This window comes from Sinohyriopsis cumingii, chromosome 6 (assembly GCF_028554795.1).
Source record: "Sinohyriopsis cumingii isolate HCF-2022 chromosome 6, ASM2855479v2, whole genome shotgun sequence".
Classification (NCBI taxonomy): Eukaryota; Metazoa; Mollusca; class Bivalvia; order Unionida; family Unionidae; genus Sinohyriopsis; species Sinohyriopsis cumingii.
The window spans coordinates 10,872,176-10,889,587 of NC_142966.1; the positions used below are offsets into that span (position 1 = coordinate 10,872,176).

The 17,412-nt window shown below is 37.7% G+C and overlaps 1 protein-coding gene across 2 annotated transcripts in view; it reads left to right on the top strand.

The window, feature by feature from the left end:
* The window catches only part of LOC149796367 (cilia- and flagella-associated protein 337-like), a 175,110-nt gene that overhangs the window by 66,544 nt on the left and 91,154 nt on the right, over window positions 1–17,412 (top strand). For both annotated transcript variants that reach the window (XM_089961042.1, XM_089961043.1), the window contains exons 6-11: window positions 180–268; window positions 5,082–5,174; window positions 6,122–6,214; window positions 7,205–7,328; window positions 8,729–8,798; window positions 9,850–10,053. In XM_089961042.1, the coding sequence (XP_089817168.1) occupies window positions 180–268; window positions 5,082–5,174; window positions 6,122–6,214; window positions 7,205–7,328; window positions 8,729–8,798; window positions 9,850–10,053 (673 nt within the window). The remainder of the gene's footprint in view (window positions 1–179; window positions 269–5,081; window positions 5,175–6,121; window positions 6,215–7,204; window positions 7,329–8,728; window positions 8,799–9,849; window positions 10,054–17,412) is intronic.

Genomic DNA, 17,412 nt, shown 5'->3' on the forward strand with positions numbered 1-17,412 from the left:
GCACATGGTTTTCAACCCCAGAATGAGCTGAAACACATTGTGTATAATGTTCACTGATATATTACACACATGATGAGTTTAGCTCCAGACTGAGGGTAAACAGTGTTCTACCATATAATGTGCATGTGATATAATACATTGGATTGATTGATTATTTCTGATTCATTCATTCTCTTTAGAACACAGAACAGACAATTAGGGCCAAGCCAAAGTGGATTACAGACTTTGTCATCATGCCACAGTATACAAAATTTATTGTGGGAACTGGGTAAGTTATTTTGAGCTTCATTTTAAATGTTTCCTTAGAATTCACTGCAAAGTTGCCATGCTTCCAATAATCACATTCAGTACAATATACCATACTTCTAGTAATCACATTCAGTACAAGTTATAATACTTCCAATAATTACATTCAGTACAAATTACCATACTTCCAGTAATCACATACAGTACAAGCTACCATGCTTCCAGTAATCACATACATTACAAGCTACCATGCTTCCAGTAATCACATACAGTACAAGCTACCATGCTTCCAGTAATCACATACAGTAAAAGTTATCATGCTTCCAGTAATCACATTCAGTACAAGTTATAATACTTCCAGTAATTACATTCAGTACAAGTTACCATACTTCCAGTAATCACATTCATTACAAGCTACCATGCTTTCAGTAATCACATACAGTAAAAGTTACCTTGCTTCCAGTAATCACATTCAGTACAAGTTGCCATGCTTCCAGTAATCACATTCAGTACAAGTTACCTTGCTTCCTATAATCACATTCAGTACAAGTTACCTTGCTTCCAATAATCACATTCAGTACAAGTTACCATGCTTCCAATAATCACATTCAGTACAAGTTACCTTGCTTCCAATAATCACATTCAGTTCAAGTTACCATACTTCCAATAATTACATTCAGTACAAGTTACCATACTTCCAGTAATCACATTCATTACAAGCTACCATGCTTCCAGTAATCACATACAGTAAAAGTTCCCTTGCTTCCAGGAATCATATTCAGTACAAGTTACCATACTTCCAATAATCACATTCAGTACAAGTTACCTCGCTTCCAATAATCACATTCAGTACAAGTTACCATGCTTCCAATAATCACATTCATTACAAGTTACCTTGCTTCCAATAATCACATTCAGTTCAAGTTACCATACTTCCAGTAATCACATTCAGTACAAGTTACCATATTTCCAGTAATCACATTCATTACAAGTTACCTTGCTTCCAGTAATCACATTCAGTACACGTTACCATGCTTCCATTAATCACATTCAGTACAAGTTACCTTGCTTCCAGTAATCACATTCAGTACAAGGTGTAATACTTCAGTAATCAAGAATCAGTACAAGTTACCTTGCTTCCAATAATCACATTCAGTACAAGTTACCCTGCTTCCAGTAATCACATTCAGTACAAGTTACCTTGCTTCCAGTGATCATATTCAGTACAAGTTACCATGCCTCCAGTAATCACATTCAGTACATGTTACCATGCTTCCAGTAACCACATTCAATACAAGTTACTTTGCTTCCAGTAATCACATTCAATACAAGTTACCTTGCTTCCAGTAATCACATTCAATACAAGTTACCATGCTTCCAGTAATTACATTCAGTACAAGTTACCTTGCTTCCAGTAATCACATTCAGTACAAGTTTCCATGCTTCCAGTAATCACATTCAATACAAGTTACCATGCTTCCAGTAATCACATTCATTACAAGTTACCTTGCTTCCAGTAATCACGTTCAGTACAAGTTACCATGCTTCCAGTAATCACATTCAGTACAGTTACCTTGCTTCCTATAATCACATTCAGTACAAGTTGGCATGCTTCCAGTAGTCACATTCATTACAAGCTACCTTGCTTCCCGTAATCACATTCAGTACAGTTACCTTGCTTCCAACAATCACATTCAGTACAAGTTACGATGCTTCCAGTAATCACATTCAGTACAAGTTACCATGCTTCCAATAATCACATTCAGTTCATTTGAAATACAGAAGATGAAGACTGGAGAAAAAACTGCACTTAAAGAAAGTGCAATAAAGGGCAGTAATAAGTTAATGAATAAGATAGCAAAATTATGCTTTGAAATGTGATATTAAGAAGTACAGTAGGAGTATGTCTTTGAAATGGGATATTCAGAAGTACAGTAATGGTATGTCTTTGAAATGGGATATTCAGAAGTACAGTAATGGTATGTCTTTGAAATGGGATATTCAGAAGTACAGTAATGGTGTGTCTTTGAAATGGGATATTCAGAAGTACAATAATGGTATGTCTTTGAAATGGGATATTCAGAAGTACAGTAATGGTATGTCTTTGAAATGGGATATTAAGAAGTACAGTAATGGTATGTCTTTGAAATGGGATATTCAGAAGTACAGTAATGGTATGTCTTTGAAATGGGATATTCAGAAGTACAATAATGGTATGTCTTTGAAATGGGATATTAAGAAGTACAGTAATGGTATGTCTTTGAAATGGGATATTCAGAAGTACAGTAATGGTATGTCTTTGAAATGGGATATTAAGAAGTACAGTAGGGTATGTCTTTGAAATGAGATATTCAGAAGTACAGTAATGGTATGTCTTTGAAATGGAATATTCAGAAGTACAGTAGGGTATGTCTTTGAAATGGGATATTCAGAAGTACAGTAATGGTATGTCTTTGTAATGGGATATTCAGAAGTTCAAACATGCATATGAAGCTGTAGAACTCTACTTGGCACTGAGCGAGTATTACGTTCATAGCTCAATCAAAAAGATTGTCAACTTTAAAACAAAGTGAGAGCTGTCTTTATAAAACCAACAGCTTATTTGGCCATATGCACTGGTAGAAAATTAGGGCATTAAATCTAACTTATGGAAAAGGAAAATACAAATTAAAACAAAGGCATTTATTGTATCAGTCAATGAGGTGCGATGAAGAAATGCCTAAAATGAACTTGAAACAGCACAAAGTAGATTTCAGGTATTACATTTTTTTTGTAATTAGCTTTCTACATGAATCTTGTAACCTGTAAAGGACTGAACTTACATGACCTGTTGCTATGCATCACATTGTTCAATTATATTATTGTTTTTTATAAAGAGATTGTGTTGCAATATATTGTGTGGTATAGAATCATCATTATGTAACCTTGTGGACTTATTATCTTTTACGGATACAATGTTGCAGAAAACAATTACAGCTAAAATGTTTATTTTTGTTCATCAGTATCTTTTGCTAACATTTTTCATATCTAATATGCAAAAATTAAAGTTCCCTAAAAATTGAATTTAAAAAAATGTTATTTAAAATAACACCTTAATACTTGAATATAATGCCACAAAACAGGGTATAATGATGATCAAAGTTAAATGTCTGGCAGCCATCTTCACTGTCCAACTCCACATTTAACCTTGACACATGCAGCTAGCTGAAATGGTATCTACAGTTCCACTATCTGGTTGGACACAGCTGAAATGGTATCTACAGTTTCACTATCTGGTTGGACACAGCTGAAATGGTATCTACAGTTCCACTATCTGGTTGGACACAGCTGAAATGGTATCTACAGTTCCACAGTATGGTTGGACACAGCTGAAAGAAACTGATCCAGTCATACCCCATGTTACATTTAGTTAGGGAGGTAGGAATATTTATAATGGCCTTTGCAGACAAAAACCCAATACACAGGCAAGTTTCCCCAATCTAAACACTTCACACAAGTATTCATGTTGAGCAGGTACATGTGAATGTCATTTAAGGGACCCTTTTGAATACCTGACAGGTTATGTAATGAGATTTCTTATTGGTCAGTTGGTTTTGCTTACTACAGGCTGAAACTCCTCCATCTGCAGGAGGGCTTTTAATAAAATATTGTTTCTGCTAGCAACATACAAGGGCAAGTGTGAAATGAAATTGATTGATGACCTTTAGCTATCAAAAATGGACTGGCTTTGACAGTTCTCGGTTAGCAAAGATGGGCTGGCATCATAAGATATAACAATGGTCAGTGTGGAATCAAATAGATTGATGACCCTTGGCTAGCAAAATTGGGCTGGAATCATAAAGATATGACAAGGGACATAGTGGGATGACCCTTGGCTAGCAAAAATGGGCTGTCTTTGATGACCCTCTGCTGGCAAACATATAACTGCATCATATTATAAGGGTCAGTGAAATGAAATGGATTGATGACCCTTGACTAGAAAAAATGGGCTGGCTTTGATTATTTCATGGCTATCAAACATAGGCCTGCATCATAAAGATATTACAATGATCATTGTGGGATAGATGACCATTGGCTAGCAAAGATGGGTCAGTGTGGAATAAAATAGATAGATGACTCTTGGCTAGCAAAGATGGGCTGGCTTTGATGACCCTATGCTAGCAAAAATAGGCCTGCATCATAAAGATAATACAAGGGTTAGTGTGGAATAAAATGGATTGATGACCATTGACTAGCAAAGCAGGGCTGGAATCATAAAGATATTACAAAGGCCAGTGTGGGATGAAATGGATTGATGACCATTGGCTAGCAAAGCTGGGCTGGCATCATAGAGATATCACAAAGATCAGTGTGGGATGAAATGGATTGATGACCATTGGCTAGCAAAAATGGTCTGGCATCATAAAGATATCACAAAGGTCAGTGTGGGATGGATTGATGACCATTGACTAGCAAAGCTGGGCTGGCATCATAAACTTATCACAAAGGTCAGTGTTGGATGAAATGGATTGTTGACCATTGGCTAGCAAAAATGGGCTGGCATCATAAAGATATCACAAAGGTCAGTGTTGGATGAAATGGACTGATGATCATTGGCTAGCAAACCTGGGCTGGCATCATAAAGATATCACAAAGGTCAGTGTGGGATGAAATGGATGGGCTAGCTTTGATGACCCTTTTCAAGCAAAGATGTTTTTGCTTCACAAAGAGCCTAAAAAGTTGAGATGTTTTCCTTAAATAGAAATGTGTAAAATAAGTAACTTGAAATGATTTAAAATTTAGGTTATTTTGTTTTCTAATACTTAGATGTCAATCTGTTCTCTTTTTTAAATCAGGGACCGTGAGATTCAGTTCTTTGAACTCTCTTCCTTTGAACCTTACTGCCAAATCAGTGGATTAGAAACTGTGCCACTCAAATTAGACTATTGGTAAGTTGTCCAAAAAGGTATAGAATTATTGTCATATTTTTAAAATATTGGGATGTTAAGTTTACTTGCAGTCACTAATTACACAATTTCTAAAATTGTGGAATGTTTCTTAAATTTTAGGATGACATTATATGAAGGAGAATGAGAAGGAAAAAAAATCTTGCTGTACTCTTAATAATTTTGATCTTGTAGTAATCAAAACTGTTATACTTTTTTTTAAACTAGGGTAGAAATTTTGCAGAATGTTGCAGAAATGAGTAATATTTTATAATTAATATTTTCCAAAAATCAAATTTTAACACTCCTTTATGATAACTGTAAATTCATTTACTTTCATGTGTATAAATTTTTGTTCTTTGGGGGAAATGGCTTTTGAATTGATACTTAGATTTGTGGGTCAGGAAAGTCATTCATTTGGGGTTTTGTGAATAGAAACAGAAATGTTCACTGGGTCTTGAAATTCATGGTTTAAATCAGCCATGAAAGACAAAAAATGGTACCAAAAAATTTGGCACCCCATGAAGGGTTTTACCCCACGAAGAGTTTTACCCCATGAAGAGTTTTACCCCATGAAGGGTTTTACCCCATGAAGGGTTTTACCCCACGAAGGGTTTTACCCCATGAATATTCATACCACATTAAAAATAGTCAATTTACAGTAACCAATATTTGATGTTAATTGCCTGCATCAGGAATATGTTGGCAAATAGTTATTTCTAAAAGCCTTTTCCAACCAGTCCCCATTTCAAAAGCATTACAAAGTTAGTCATTTTGAGTTTTTCAATGGAGAAATACTATTTCTTAACTTGTAAGCAATATATTGAAAAATCAAATTTTGATCATTAAATGTGTATAAATACTATGTAGTGTTAAGAAAAGTGCATTGATAAAAACAAGTTAAAATTGTTTGTTCATTTTTTTAAAAGCAAAAACATCTTCCATTTCAGTGCTACAGGTCATGATCAATGTCTAATAATGTATGGAGACAGTCATGGCATTGTCAATATCCTTGTTCTAAACAATGTTGGAGAATGTCTCAGGTTGGTTTCAAATATCTCATATCAATAAACAATAAATCAGGCTGGTAAATACTTGTCTCTAAAAGTATCCAAGAACTAGTCATATGAAATTTAAATCTTTCAGATTGTCATATTTTAATGCTCTAGTATTTGAGTTGTCAGTGGTGTGTGTGTTTGTGTGTGGTCGGCCATAATTATCAAGATTTTATGTGTTTGTGTGGACAGCCATGATTTTCAAGAGTGTGTGTGTGTTTGTGTATGTGTGTGTGTAGACAGCCACGGTTGCCAACATTGGGTGGGTGGGGGTACTGTGTAGACAGCCATGGTTGTCAGCATTGGGTGGGTGGGTGTCTATGGACAGCCATGGTTGTCAACATTATATGTGTGGGTGTGTGTGTAGACAGCCGTGGTTGTCAACATTGGGTGTGTGTAGACAGCCATGGTTGTCAACATTGGGTGTGTGGGTGCATGTGTAGACAGCCATGGTTGTCAGCATTGGGTGTGTGGGTGTGTGTGTAGACAGCTATGGTAGTCAACATTGGGTGGGTGTATGTCTATGGACAGCCATGGTTAAAGTCTTTTATCAACATTTCTACCTTAGTAACCTCTTAGAATATCTTCCATGTTACCTGGATGGGCCCATGGGGTCAAGGAGTAGGACCACTTTTGGTTAACGTTTGTTTTCTAATATTCAGATAATTCTTTACTTGATTTACTTATTAGTTTGAATAATATATGATCCCCTTCTACCTATGCCAATGGTACACTCACACACCCGTCTTTCTCCCTATACTAGTATTATCTCAGGGTTGTGTTTCTGTGTGGTGCCATTTATTGAAGCAGTTTCATGGGTTTCTTAAAGCACAGTTCTTGTTTGTGCTTTTCTATTTAGTGGATTTTAACAGAAAAAAAGATTTCATTCTATTAAGTGGACAACACTCTTAATTTTAATGCAGGGTGGTTTCAGAGTCTGTTGAATAAAACAGTTACAGTCTAATTCTGTCTTTTCAGAACGTGGAAGAAGTGTCCAAAGCATGAGAAGTTCATTGCAAGCATGAGTCTTAATGATGCCATTGAGAAGGGAGACAGCGTACAGTTTATAAGATGGAAAGTTCATGGAGACTGGCTGAATGAGGTAATACATAGCAATTTGAATTGTAGACTGAAGCCTGGTTGAATGAGGTAATACATAGCAATTTGAATTGTAGACTGTGGAACCTGGTTGAATGAGGTAATACATAGCAATTTGAATTGTAGACTGTGGAGCCTGGTTGAATGAGGTAATACATAGCAATTTGAATTGTAGACTGTGGAGACTGGTTGAATGAGGTAATACATAGCAATTTGAATTGTAGACTCTCTCCATCAAATTGAGCCAATTAAATAACATCCCTTGATTAGTGATTTTTGAAAAATAATCAGTTAAAAGTGTGTTTTGAATGGAGTCTTGAGTAGGGTAGAAGTAACTTTCATACTTTACATCTCTGGTTCCATTATATGGTTCAGGCATGTAAAGTAGACGTGTTCTCCAATCTAAAGTCAGGGATTTTGTTTGGGTGTTCTCCATTTTTTCAACAAAAATAGAAGCACATAAAAACATCTAATCCCAGGAGTACAATAAAACCTGCCATAAGAGACCCTCCCCCCATTCCAACAACAAGTGGTCTCTCAGGACAGTTGGTCTCCTAAAGAAGTGGTTTCCCAAAACATGTGGTCTTCCATAGCAGTGGCCTTTTAATACAGTCTTTGATAGCAGTGATCTTTTAAGGTAGTCTAAGGTAGCAGTGGTCTTTTAAGGTAGTCTATCAAAACAGTGGTCTTTAAGGTAGTCTATGATAGCAGTGGTCTTTTAAGGTAGTCTGTCATAGAAATGATTTTTGAAAGTAGTCTATCAAAGCAGTGGTCTTATAAGGTTATCTGTCAAAACTATGGTCTTTTAAGGTAATCAATCAAATCAGTGGTCTTTTAAGGTACTCTATCACAGCAGTGATATTTCGAGGTAGTCTGTCATGGCAGTGGTCTTTTAAGGCAGTCAGTGATAACATTGGTCTTGTAAGGTGTTATATTAAACACATACAGTTGTATAATGTGTCATATTAAAGACATTCAGGTGTATAATGTATCATTACAGATAATCATGTATAATGTGTCACATTAAACACATACAGGTGTATGTGTCATATTAAACACATGTATAATGTGTTTTAATAAAGACATTCAGGTGTATGATGTGTCATATTAAAAATATTGACTGTCATAATAAAGACATTCAGATGTATAATGTGTCATTAAAAATATTGGTGTCATATTAAATTCATTATAATGATCGATTTACAGTGCTTTTATTGCAGCATGTTGAAAAAATCTGTACATTCAACTGAACAATAATTCTTAGTCATCTGCTATTACACAATTGGCAGACATGTATGATCTCAGGTCCAGTTGAGCCTCTTGTTTTCATTTTTATCCATGTTAGAAATTTAGCAGTTTCTTGTTGCTGTAAATAAAAAAGTTTTGCCGTTTTATTTTTTTCAGATTAAATATTACCATGAAATAGGTCAAGTCATCTCCTGCTCCAATCATGCTAACACAGCATTAGTCATCGGTAAGTTTAATAAGTTTAGTATTAAAGATTTTGGTCAGAACATTTACATGCATAGTAGCACTGCTGTGTCACCACTGAAAATGTTTTCAGTATTGGGTAAACAACATAAAATTTAGGTAGATGAATTAGTATGTGATATATAAGCAGAAATATCCAGGAGTTCAGTTAGCAAGGTCTCATTAAAACAATCAACTCTGAGGTGATGGCATAACTGTCAGTTGGGTTGCAGTCTGTGTTGTCAGAAGTCTTTGGATCACTGTTATTTAAGCTCTTAGAGGCAGGCTTCTTCATGGTCATGGCACATATTTGGTTTTAGATAGCGAAGTTGTGCTTCATGGTCATGGCACATATTTTTAGATATTGAAGGTGGGCTTCATGGTCATGGCACATATTATTAGATATTGAAGGTGGGCTTCATGGTCATGGCACATATTTGGTTTTAGATAGCGAAGTTGTGCTTCATGGTCATGGCACATATTTTTAGATATTGAAGGTGGGCTTCATGGTCATGGCACATATTATTAGATATTGAAGGTGGGCTTCATGGTCATGGCACATATTTGGTTTTAGATAGCGAAGTTGTGCTTCATGGTCATGGCACATATTTTTAGATATTGAAGGTGGGCTTCATGGTCATGGCACATATTATTAGATATTGAAGGTGGGCTTCATGGTCATGGCACATATTTGATTTTAGATATCGAAGTTGTGCTTCATGGTCATGGCACATATTATTAGATATTGAAGGTGGGCTTCATGGTCATGGCACATGTTTTTAGATATCGAAGGTGGGCTTCATAATCATGGCGCATATTTTTAGATATCAAAGATTGGGTTTATGGCTACAGCACAGAACGTTATTTTAGGCCTCAGAGGGGGGGTTCGTGATTACGACACAAAAAAAATCTGGTTTTATATTCAGTGACACTTCATTTTTGTTAGCAAATTACTTGTATTTAGAAACCATTTTAAGATTTATTGTGATAAAAACTATCTATGCAAATCCGTAAAACCTGATACTGAAAGTAACTATTAACATTCTTGTAACCAGGATGTACAACAGGAAGCACTCATATAGAACAGCAGTTGAAGGGCATCAGGGATCTAAACCAAGGTCAGGAGAAGTCCCAGAAAAGACAGTTTAGTCACCTCAATGTACGACATCGTCTAGAGTCTGACCAGTCTGTCTTCAAGGTGTACAAGGGGGTAAAGTGTTTTGACTTCTCCAAAGAAAAGAACATCATTGTCACTGGAGGTATGGCCTAGCATGTTGGACATTTCTGAGTTTTTCTTTGAACATATCACTTCTGATAATTCTGAGATTTTCTTCAAACATATCTTGTCTGAAAAGTCTGAGATTTTCTTCGAACATATCTTGTCTGACAAGTCCGAGATTTTCTTCAAACATATCTTGTGACTAATTTCACGATGCCTGCTACTAAATAAAAGGGTAGTAATGTTCATTACAGTCATTAAGTTCATTACAGTCATCAAGTTCATTACAGTCATTAATTAAGTTCTGTCTGTGCTTATTAAAAAATAAGCATCAGTAAAGAAAATGTTATATTTTAAAAGCACATTTTTTTCCACCTGTACATGCAGTTACCAACCAATGGGTATATATTTTTTATTTTTTTCATTTCAATGGAATTCATTGCAAACAAATTTCATCTTAAATAAGAAAAACATTTATTTGGCAGTTACATTCCAAAATAATGTACAAAAGGTAAATTGCTTTCCACAATAATGCTAAATGTGTATATTATATTCCACAATAATGCTAAATGTGTATATTACAATCTTCAATAATGCTAAATGTGTATTTTATATTCCACAATAATGCTAAATGTGTATATTACATTCCACAATAATGCTAAATAAGTATATTATATTTCACAATAATGCTAAATGTGTATATTACATTCCACAATAATGCTAAATGTGTATATTACAATCTTCAATAATGCTAAATGTGTATATTATATTCCACAATAATGCTAAATGTGTATATTACATTCCACAATAATGCTAAATAAGTATATTATATTTCACAATAATGCTAAATGTGTATATTACATTCCACAATAATGCTAAATGTGTATATTACAATCTTCAATAATGCTAAATGTGTATATTATATTTCACAATAATGCTAAATGTGTATATTACATTCCACAATAATGCTAAATGTGTATATTACATTCCACAATAATGCTAAATGTGTATATTACATTCCACAATAATGCTAAATGTGTATATTACAATCTTCAATAACGCTAAATGTGTATATTATATTCCAGAATAATGCTAAATGTGTATATTACATTCCACAATAATGCTAAATGTGCATATTACATTCCACAATAATGCTAAATGTGTATATTACAATCTTCATTAATGCTAAATGTGTATATTATATTCCACAATTATGTTAAATGTGTATATTACATTCCACAATAATGCTAAATAGAATAAAATCATTTCACAATTAGTAATGTGTAAATAAAGCATGCTTTTCAAGCAGCAGAGGGGGCGAATCCGACATTTTGTCCAATCGTCATTTGGCTTAATTATTACTTTCTGCACTCAACGATCTAGTGTCGTCAGCGCCTGGTAAAAAAAAAACGACGTCGTCGTCGAGGGGATCGTCCGGACGTCATTTGGTTTAATTAATACCTTCTGCGCGCCGATCCCAGCGTCGTCAGCGTCCGGTAAGCACATCGACGACCGCGTCGATGTCATCGCCCCCTCTGCTGCTAAGTAGTTATTTACAATGAAAATTATTTACAACTAACCGAATATTTGGTCAAGTCCGATACGATATCGTGTCCGAGGATCATGTAAATTTATCGTTACGAATCCATGTGGGGTCGACTGAGCATGACTAAAAAAGTTTCGAAAAACATTAAAGTCCATGTCACCGCCGCACCATGTCTGCCAAATATTTCGTAGCGTGTGTGTATCAACGCCGTTGAACACAGCAAGAATATTACAGTTGTCTCTAATTACTTTTGGAATCTGAGTGTATCGTTGAGTGACATATATCACGTCAGTGTTTTTATGCCTGCCTCTGGAAAATATCCTAGCTGGGTTTTTTTGATTGTCTAACATAACATCATCGTACACGACTAGATTGTTAACGTCGCCATCAATATCATCAATACCCGGTGCATCATTGATATCCGTAATAAACTCAATAACATTTTTTTTAGCGATCGCTGATGCATTCTCGTTGAAATCTTTCAACACCTCGTAGCATCGTTGATCATCCACGCTAGGAGCAACCAAATACAACTTATCCCACTTCATCCATCTCATTATTAAATTGAGTAACAATTGCGTCTTGCCGGATCCAGATGGTCCGATGATAATCATCCGGATCGAGTTTGGTAACGCTGCAACATGCTTAACTGGTTCTCTTGTTTTAGTCGCCGAAAAATCAATTATATTCATATCTCTATACATAAATTATGGATCTATATTGTGTGAAGTGTAGAGTACGTACTGGCACAAATGATATGACAACCGCTACAACAAGAAATAACAGATCGGCGCTTACTGGCAAGTGTGTACAATGCGGTACAAAGAAATTTAGATTTATTTCTATTAGACCCGGAGATGTTTTAAAAAAAAGCGAGGAGGTGACATCGCAGCCAAATTGGCAAAACTCCCCGGAACACCGTGGGCAAAGTATCCAGGAGAAAAACACCTCCCAGGATATAACTACTGTGGCCCCGGAACACGATTAGATATTAGACTCGATGATCAAAATCAGCCCAAACCCGGTGAGTATCCAATAAACGCTATCGATAAGGCGTGTCATGCTCATGATGTTGCTTACAAAAGTAGCGATCTGCAACAGCGTCATATCGCGGATGTAAAATTAATTCACACATTAAATGCTATTCCTGATCAATCCGTCAAAGAAAAATTAGCCTCATGGTTGGTAAAATCGGCTATGAAAGGTAAATTAATGATTGGAAGCGGAGCTTCTGGCGCTGGTAATTGAAAACGATAGCGTTTATAATAACAACATGGAATCCATCTATTATTCTCCGAGAGGATACTGGAAGGGGAAGGCCGCAATTGGTAAGCTTGCAAGCGCTGCAAAGGTAACAAAGACCACTGCGGCTAATTGGTTATCCAAACAGGCTATATGGCAAATCTATCTACCACCGCCTAAACAAATCAACTTCTCGCGCTTTGATGTCAGCGTACCTAATGAAGTTCATCAGGCTGATATACTATTTTTGCCGCATGACAACGGTTACAAATACGCGCTAACCGTAGTTGATGTTGCGAGTCGATACAAACAAGCGGAGCCGTTAAAAACAAAGTCGGCAACTGAAGTAGCCGCTGCGTTTGAAAGAATTTATCGAAGAGGCCCTCTGCGCTGGCCAAATCTATTACAAGTTGATCCTGGTAGTGAATTTCGCGGCGCTGTTTTATCAACGCTAAAACATCATAGCGTCGCGATACGACGAGGTCATACTGCGCTACATCGTGATCAGGCAATTGTTGAACGATTCAATCGGACTCTCGCTGAACGGTTATTTGGATATCAATACGCGAAGGAATTTATCCAAGAAAAACGATCTCGTGAATGGGTTAAAAGGTTGCCAGGTGTAATTGCAGCGTTAAATAACGAGATTACCCGAGTAATCAACATGAAGCCCAGCGACGCGATTAAATACGAGTATATACCCGGAAAATTAAAAATAAATAGCGTTTCTAAGCCGATTCTTGGCGATGTCACCGTGAGATATCTGTATGAACCAGGAGAGCTTGAAGGCGATAAAAAAAGGGCTACCGATCCTATTTGGAGTGTTACCACACATAACATATCAACGATAACACGATCAACTGGTAGACCACCGATCTATAGACTGGATTCAACTGCTCCTCAGCGCGGATTTACACGCGAGCAACTACAAGTGATACCTAACGATACTCAATTGCCCCCACGTGGTCTTAACTAGCGCCGTTGCGTCTATTGCACTCAAGACAGGTCAACCTCACATTGTTTTTGACATGACCGAGACTGTTATCGATCCTATCCACGGTAAATTGGCGAGTGTCTTTATCCGAATAACGCCAACTCATTATACAATTGCAACTCGCGCAGTGATTATTCTGTTGTTGTCGTAGCGAGATTATTAATTCGGCATCAATATCAAAACGCCGCTGTTTTTTTTTATCCTGTTGGCGGTAACCCGAGAGTTTTCTATCAATGACGCTTGCATCGATGGTGACTTTGTCGCCGGCTTCGTCGGTGGCTTCGTCAATAACAATTCTTCGAAGCTGATTTATCCTTCGTACTCTGGACACTGCAAGATAGACTAGATTCGACCATTCGATGCGATTATCAACTATCCAAACAATTGTGTCCGTGATGGTTAGTCCCTGCGAGGAATGTATTGTTGTTGCGTATCCTAGCGTCCACGGGGGGGATTTATCAGCACGTAGCGCGTCCTCGACGACACCGATATCAACGAGCACGATATCATTCAGCACGAGAATTTGTTTTTCTGTCCGGCCTGGAATTTCAACTTCAATGTTCTGCCGCCGTGTGTCCGCGGGTCTATAACATAATGGCACTGGACGCGTTGGAAACTTTTCCTTATGCAACGTAAACAACTTCCGCTGAAGTGTGTCTCTGACTATCTTTCTACTCGCTACAATCAAATCGTTTGGTCTCCATGTTTCCCAGAATTCATTCAACGGCGTTTCCGGAATTACCTCGCGGATTATTTCACACTGAACTCTATCCGGCTGTAATCTGATTAGTTTTTTAACCTCGCGCAGTTGTTCATCAAGTGCTCGGTAATCAGTATCGGTTTCTTCATAATAGTCCACAAAACCCCTTAACCAATCATGTGGACCCTCGCCGACAAATGGTGGTGGTTGGCCATGATCTCCACACATGATTACCGCTGTATTCGCGCGCAGCAACCACTCAAGAAACATTTGTAAAGTATCTAACGAAACAGTACATATCTCATCCCAGATGATAATGTCGGGAATAAATTTTTCACCCATTCGATCAGGAGTCCACTCACCGCCGCTGTATCGAAAAAAGCTGTGATAAGTAACGGCGTCAACATTTCGTTGTTTTATCTCTCGCGCTAGTCTATGGGTCGGTGTAAGCACGATTATACTTGCCCGCGTTCGAAATAATTCAATTGCCCGAGTCGTCTTTCCTGACCCGCCACAGCCGCTTAAATAAACCGTCTTGTGTCTACAAATTGGATCAGAACACGATGGTGCATTAGACCATTCTGACAATTTATCACCGCGTAAGTAGTTGTTCTCAACGGTGACATCTGCTGACGGGGAATAATCGCGTCGTATTTCATTTTTAATTCTCCATGTACCCCAACTCTCGTCCGGACTAGTAAACTCGGCTACGTTTCCCTTATACGCTACGTCAACATAAAATGAATCAACGGCTACTCTAACCGCGGTATCGGGGAATCTATTTATCATCGAGAATAAATTGATAGCGGCATAACCCAGCATAGACGCCCTCAAATGTGGATACGCCGGGCTGTCTCCATCGCTGTAGGTAACAACTGTACCCAACCTCGTTCCATTGGACAAGAAAGCTGTTTTGCAGTTCACGTATCTATTTTTTGCCACTGCGTCCTTGATTACGAAATCATATTCTGCGTCATCTATAATCAGCCGTGAGCAATATCGTTTGTAGTCGTGGTTTTTTCCACCTTGTGTGAACTTACCAATTATTCTTCTACCGAGATCTTTTGCCTCGCGGTTTCGTTGGTTAAATATCCTCCTGGACCATTCGATGATATATTCCTCGTCGGCATCAATGTTTTTTCTGGACTCGTCAATTATGCTATCTAGACGCTCCGGTTCTGGTAACCAGACTTCAGTCTGTGCCCGGTATGATATAATCGCGTCACTGACAATCAACGAAACTAGCATGCTACAATCAATCATATACCGTAGCAGCGCTATTGGCAGCCACTTCTTTTCAGCCATGTGTCTACCGATCCAAATATAGCAACAGCGATGGAGTCCTGCCGCGAATTCAAATGATACTATGCGAGCGAATCCAGTTAAATCAAAATCAGGCAGTGGTCCATTAATAGCAACACGAGTCATTTCATGACTGGGGTGTCCAAATCGTCTAAAGTACTCAGCGGCGGATCCATACCCGAGAAAACTCGCTGGATAACAGGCAACCATATCAACCGAGATCATAGCGTCGCGGTTGTATTCAGTGTTCCATAGTCCACCGTGATAGTATTCCAAACAACTGGATTGTACATCCGGTAGAAATTCCCTGCGCGTTGGTCTCCACGCATTTTTCCTTGCTGCAACACGAGCTACAACCGATGGAATTGTAAAACAATTTGTTAGCAGTTGTTCATCATGCTCTTCAAATTCCATGGCGGTTTTTTTCATCCTGTTGTGAAATGCTTCAGTGCGATATAATTCGCCGTTTGGTCTTACAAACTGATCAAAGGTATCCGCATCGTTTTCAGCGCTGCGAAGTAACCACACTGATACAGGGTCGTTTTTACACAAGTAGGCAATAGCATCAAATAGTTTCCTCTCCGCGAGAAAACCGTCCTTGGAGAATTGTTCTCCCAGGAATTCTTCGGGTATATACCTTACTGTTCTATCCCGTGGAAACACTGTGATCGCGGGCGTCCATGCGTGTTCGTTATGATCAATAATTTTGATTGGGGCCCCATTTGATTTGTACTTTGATTCGTATAATACTTCACCGGTTATTGTTGTAACTGTTATTGGAAATCTCAACGACGTTTCTAATCTCGCTATGTCGCTGATGGTTGCTCCACGCTCTTTTACGGTTAGTTCCCACTGGTTGATTTTGCTACGTCGTAAATCAGTCAATTTGTTTCCTCGACATGCATTTGTAAAATGCTCTATTATTCGTTCTGCTACACAATTTATCCCAGTTGACTGTTTCATCGGTTTCAGTTTTCCGATATCAGGTTTCTTATTTAACGGGTATATTCCATAAACAACTGCTGTTTCAGGATACGCTCGTTCATAGTATGGTCTGTCAATTCCGGTTAACAACCCCGGCTTGGAGTCGCGGCTGACAGTGACTGTTTTCTTGTCGCTGAGAACTGGTTCAAATTTATCACGCATGATCCAATCGCCTGATTCCACCCGGACAATGAATTTTACTCTGAAGAAATACCTTTTACCGTCAAGTTGTGATATTATCGTTGCTGCGCGGTTGTCGTTCATGGTAGCATCAACAACACCATCAATTCGAAATGTTGACCAACTATGAGATGCACCATCACGCTTGAATTCATTGATACAATCGCGTATTTTACTCAACAGGGTTTTATCGTTTATTAACGCTTTTGGTGTGTCCTTGAGGACTCTATCGAGATTGAACTTAATATTTTTCCAGGGCTTAATTACTGCTAATCTCTCAAACTCATCCATATAATTAAAACAAGTATTTAAATGAAAGAATATAGTATAATGAATAAATGCAAATGGTTGATGATTGGGTCGACAACCCCGTGCAATAAATCATGCAGAGGTGAATTCTGCGGGTATCATTTACAAAGCGTTCGTAATGGTTCTCTTGGCCCCCTCCCGT